Raw genomic sequence first — 6,000 nt, forward strand, 5'->3', positions numbered from 1 at the left:
AAAAAGAAGATGTCAGTCTCCTTGCAGCTAGAACCAAATCTGTGATTGCTGAGGGGTTTTTATTTCTGCTGTTGGAGACTGATTGCAAGAAGTTGCAGTAACTGTTGTTTGCCTGCAGTCATTCTCAGCAGATTAGAAAAGGTCTGCAAATAATTACTGTTTATTCTGGTTATATTTCTATAAACAAGCTTGCTGAATGCCTGGGTCATTTTGCAGTTTTTGGGTTCTGCAGGATCAGGATTTGTGGAATAAAAGTAACTGATGTGATTTTCTGTGTAGATAAACGGCAACACAGTTGCAATTTTTGGAATCTTACTATAGTTACATTATCACAAACATATTGCAACAATTAAATTGTTAGATGGTAACCAACTGATCACAGACAGTCCCCGTCTTCAAAGCTAACAAGACTGCAAGTTTACATGGTTGCAATAATTGTGTAGCACTCTAGCATGAGCACATCTGCCACATCAACACTCTACTGATTTTTAACTGATATTCAGCAGCTCGTTCCACCTTTTAGCATGCTTTCATGAAGCTGCTGGCTTTCGGTTTAAGGTTTTGTGCTTTATGAATAAATGCACAAAGTTTGCAGCAATCATTTGAGTAAACGTTGAGATATTTCACAGTGAAGCAAAGCTGTGGACTGACATTAAAATCTCTGAAATCTTGAGGGCCGCAGCATCTTTGTGATGATAACTCGATGTAAATGAGACTGCCCAACATTTCTGCACTAAAAACAGAAGAAAGACATTCAACCAAGACTTTTTCAACTCTTCACCCTTGTTCTGTTGCTAAGAGGTGTCTCAAACAAACAAAAAACCTTTCAGATCAACAAAAGGAAGAACTTCTTACAGAAAGTACACACAAGGACAGATTTTCCTTTTGAGTATTTTGATGACAGATAAAAGAGACGGCATGAGGTTCTCTTCTGTTGTGAGGGGGAAACCTACCTACGCTTTTCATCCTTCACCTACCCCAGCATTACAAATACATATTCTTCTCTCCTTCTTATTCATCAGAACTCTGTGCAGTCTGTGATTTTGCTTCCACGTTTGTCCCCTGTGGTAACACCTGTGCTGAATGCTGAATGTACTCATGTGTTCATGTTCATGTAAAATGAACAATATTACTTTTTTTTTACTGCACAACTGGTTTATCAGAGAATTCTTGCTTGCGACGAAACTTCTCCAAACAGACTGTTAGACACTGCATATGGAGTGCTGGGGTATTTTGCACCACATGGTAATAATACACTTAAACAGTGAAGAAGTCTTGGCAGGAAACGCCTGTAAGGCAGAAAATATGGCTATTAAACCTCCCAAGAATTAGGATGGCATCATAGCTGGCTATTATTATTGATTTAGCCTGGCTACTGGATCAGAAAAAGGCATTTTGCAGATTGCAGCTTAACAAGTGACTATTTAATGTTTATACCCTGAAACAATCACATTAAAATCAAAAGAAACTTGAGGTTTGACATAATAACACGACTGCAATAAGATGCACGCTGTCACAGTGATAATCCACATCGTCGCCTCCGGCAAACAGAGACAGACAGTCGTCTGATCTTCGGGTTCCTGGGACGAGATCCCGCTACGTAAGGGTTCGTGGCCCGATTGCTATCTGGGAACTCCTTCATAAAAATGCTAGGAAACCCCCGAGTGTGTGTGGGTGTGCGTTACTACAGCTTTCCATCACAGTGCCAGTTTTGTTTCTGCTGCTTTGCACTTTGCTTTTGTATTTTAATCAGCAGCCTTTCTGCCTCTCAAGCCCCACCTTTGGCAAGCCAACATGGCAGTTAATTGGCTTATTAAATCCCACCGCAATGCCCTATCAGCAAAACTATCAAAGACTAATCCTTCCTTTGTACAACGCTACTGTACGAAGGAAGAGGAAGGAACTCTATTTGCTAGAAAAGCTCACTTACTCTGGGCTGAGAGTTGTCAGTAACGCAGAGTTATTGGGTGCAGTTTAATAGACGGTTTTACTTAGAAAGGCTCCAAACCAAAGTGATCTGGAAGTATCTGTGTAGCTGACATATTAAGAGCTGTTTGAATTCTCTAAATCGTTAGGAAAGGTTCTTCAGTTCTTCCTTTATGACCTCCTTTAGTGGAGGATACACTGAGGATACATCCTTCGTGAAAGGAAGGAGATAATTCCTGGCCATAATTCACAGCGATGCAGCATCCGACCATTCATGGAAAACAATAACAAAACCAACAAAGTGTTGCAAAATTAATTAAAAGTGTGTTTTGCAATGCCATAAGATGCTGATACATTTTGAACATGGATTACAGCGTCTGCTGCACACTGCAACGACGGACAAAGGCTGGCCCACACACCTACACGCGCATTACAGTAGATGGTTCAGTGGCTATTAGTGTGTACAGATCTCAGAACGGGCTAATTAGGGCTAATTTGAGAGATGACAGGAAGAGATGCTAATGCCAGGTCTGATTCCCCACCACTTATCATTTTAGAGAAAAATCTTCTATATGAACCCGTCTGTCTTCCCTAATGTCCAGTTCATCCTGCTTCCACGCACAAAGACTCGCACAGACCTGCCACGTGCACAAACATTAACATTTAACTTTATTACCTGCAGTAGGATTTATGGGATTGATTTGTTACAAAGTTGCAAAGTTAGATTACTTTAATAAGTCTATGATAAAAGTCTGTGTCTATAGTTCTACCAAACTTTCAAAGTTTCTCACTCTCTCCGTCATCACCCAAGGACGGCAACAAGGTGACTAGCACCTCATCAAACCATCTGGTGTGTGATAAACAGAAAAAAACACACTTTTTCACGAACACTGCCACTCACACACTGACAGGTTCGGCACACACACTCTCCCTGGATAGGCTTTATGCTGCTGCTGCAGAGCAGACAGTTGTGGGTAATCCCAATTCAGCAGCAGCAGGATCCGAGTACTTCTCAATGTGACCCCTCAGTGTGTGTAGAGTATCATTCCTGACTATTGGCTCCATCTCTCTGCCTGACTGCTCCTGTTGATGAGCAACAACAGCAGCCACGGGGAGCATTGCTTTGTTTCCTCTCTTCTGTTTCCTAAAGTATCTCAGCACATCCACAGAGCCATAAACCTCAGCCATATATACGCATCTCCAACTTTCTCTCTCCCTCTCCTTCAATACGTTGTCTCCGAGCGTTCCCTGAGAGCGCATTGATTTTCCTCTGGGGAGGGAAGATGTGTCAAGCCCTGTACGGATCGGATTGATAACGCCGGTCTAAATATAGCCCTGCGGCAGGATATTTTTAGAAGTGTTTATAGTGCTGTGACTCGGACACTACCTCAGCTGAAGACGGGAACAGGTGGGGGTGCCAGCACTGCAACTCTCTCTTTAAGAGATTACTTTCCTTATTGGATATGCAAAAAAACTGGAGTGGATGATGCACCGTCTGCCTGATTCTGTGCTGAAAAACTCATCGTAAAACTCTCAGATGATATCAGCTGAAGCTGATTTCAGTGACGTGTCGGCTTTTCATTTACAACATTAGGCAATCATACGACACGCTCTCTGCTTACAGCAACGAGTCTCCAAGTCTGCTCTTTTTCTTTGCGCTGAACGATCGCTTTATTTTGGCTACAGGGAGTACTTACATGATGCAATCACATTTCACATTGTTATATTTGCAGCAGCACGGTTACATAATGTTGTTTTTCTGGCTTGAATTTGCAATTTGGGATTGAAAGTGTACTTTCTTATTCCATATACCCTGCAGCATGCTTATAAACCCATGAGAACCTTTTGTGAAAAGTGCTGACTCACTGAATTGATCCCTTCTGTGCTATAAGGTCTCCTGCAGAGCCGATCATGGGTCTGAGCTAAATGCTAAACTTTTCCAGACTGAATCCTCTGTGAAATCAGAGAAAACAACACAGTAAAAAAAATCCAGATTGATTTCTGGCCTTTTATTCTCATACTGCCAGCTCTTCCCCTCCAGCACAGATCATTTACAGAGTTAATTGATTTGTCCTGCTGTGCTAGTCCTTTCTATTGCCAGCCACATGCTGAGCCATAGGACAGGTTCACAATGTAATATCCAGGACAGTGACAAACAAAACACTGTCTTTCAGATCAGCTTTTAAAGCCAACTGAGACGAGCAGCTTTTCTTCTCCTGTGAGCGCAGGCTTGCTCGTCTTTTCTACAAAGCCTAAAGTTCTTGAAAACTCTATAAAACGACACTCAAAGCACTGCAGTGACAGAAAACGAATGCTATCATCGCTCCTTCTGTTGCATCAACATACAAATCAGAGCATTTCATTTAAAAATAAACTCTGTTTGGCGGCATGCAGGTTTGATTTTGTTTGGTCGAAATCTGATGGCCCCGCTTGTATCCCAGCCGGGATGTTGGGGAGTCATAATGGTGCAGTGCAGCTCAGTGCACCAGTGTAACTACAACTATACTACTGCGCTCACTGAAGATGCAGAATAATGCGATGATGTCAGGAGTTCTGAAAAATTACTCGTTTTTGCGTCTGCTGACTAGTCCCTGTTCTTAAACCTGACCAAAGCCAAACTCACCTGTAGATAGTGGCAGGGCCTGAGGTTGGGCTTGAGATCCGTGGGCATCATTGGCTTTTCCAAGTTGAGTGAGGACTTCCTGTAGGCCTCCTTGGCCTGGCTAACTGTCAGCGTTGACCAGGAGCTTCTCTTCATGAACTTGCCCTCTGGCGCCATGGCTATGCTTTCGCAGGCTGAGCACTTCACGTCGTTGTTGCTTTTGGAGGTCTTTAGCGACAGATCTCCCACCATGTGGCCGTGCACAGACTCGGGGTAACAGTGGCTGATGTGGTCGACTGGATGCCGTGACATGACGCTCGGCGTTCTGTATGTGCTGTCGCTGTCAAGGTTGTCATCCGAACTCCACCAACCTCCCGAGCGCTGCTTGCTGCTGTCGGACTTGCGCTCTTTGCTCTTGCTGCGTTTGCTGTGTTTGTGGTGGCCTTGGTGGTGGTGATGGTGGTGGTGCGAGCTTTCCCTGTGTGAGTCACCTTTGGTGCCGTTCATCTTGGAGGAGCCCTCCAGGGAGTGTGACTTTGTGAAAAGCTTCTGTACTGAGTGGACTAAGTGGCGTATTCGCCCGGGGCTTTCGTTGCGCTGCTCTGTAGTCGTGGTCGTGGTGGAGGTGCGCTGGTACTGCAGCGTGTGGAAGCCGTCCCGGTGCAGTGGCATCTGTTTTTCAAATTGGTCCAGGAGGTTTGCTGGGATTCGGTTCATTTTGCCACTGCCGCCGTGCGAGGATGAGCCGCCGTTGTCTCGAGATTCCCTGCCACCCGAGGCGTTCCCGCCACTGTCCCGCGAAGCGCTGCCGTAGTGCATGCGGGGGAAAGTGCTACTGGAGATAGAGTGGTCAGTGGCCGACATGGACATCGGCATCACCATGCACTCAGAGTGGATGGAGCTCCGTGGGGAGCAGCGGTGATGACCGTCAAGGGGGCAGCTCTCAGTGGGGCTGAGGAGATAGGAAGGAGGCCGTGAGTCAACATGGTGGTGCAGGTGGTCCAGGGAATGGTCACAATCAGCCAGGCCGCAGGTGTGGGCAGAGGTGGGGGAGGTGAGCTGGAGGTGGGCAGGGCGGCCGCCGGAGAGACCCTTCATGTTCCTGGGTGGAGGGGAGTAGCTGTCCTCATCGAAGTACTGCGAGGGGGACCATGAATACTGTTGGTCTGAAAGCAATAAGCAGAGACAATTTCATCAGAATAAGGGTAAAAAAAGCAGCTTCCCAAAAAAGAAACGCATTTCACACTTAATGATGGGGGAGAAAAAAGCCAAATAACACACAAGTTGGTCGTTATCCAGCTTATTCTCACTCTCCAAACCCACTTTGGCTGCAGGGAGGAAAAAAACAAAAAGTCAAAAAGCAGCAGAGCTGAAATGTGGAGGAGAAATCCACAAATTGCTCTGATAAAATCTCAGCACTCTTAGTTTTCACCTTCTATTCCCGTCTGCGGTGGCATACCGCTGTAAAGATG

At 45.2% G+C, this 6,000-nt stretch overlaps 1 protein-coding gene across 3 annotated transcripts in view; it reads right to left on the minus strand.

Annotated features, from left to right (window-relative positions):
- The window catches only part of dlgap2a (discs, large (Drosophila) homolog-associated protein 2a), a 54,094-nt gene extending 48,400 nt beyond the window's left edge, over positions 1-5,694 (minus strand). For 2 of the 3 annotated variants that reach the window (XM_085391340.1, XM_085391339.1), the window contains exon 1: positions 4,550-5,686. In XM_085391340.1, the coding sequence (XP_085247466.1) occupies positions 4,550-5,626 (1,077 nt within the window). In that variant the 5' untranslated portion in view covers positions 5,627-5,686. Of the gene's footprint in view, positions 1-4,549 lie in introns of all 3 variants that reach the window. The other variant, XM_085391338.1, reaches the window with a different exon arrangement.
- Positions 5,695-6,000: the final 306 nt, after the last annotated feature.

Source organism: Rhamphochromis longiceps, linkage group LG19 (assembly GCF_057381845.1).
Source record: "Rhamphochromis longiceps isolate RC_006_pf linkage group LG19, R_longiceps_female_GT1.1, whole genome shotgun sequence".
In the NCBI taxonomy this organism is placed as follows: Eukaryota; Metazoa; Chordata; class Actinopteri; order Cichliformes; family Cichlidae; genus Rhamphochromis; species Rhamphochromis longiceps.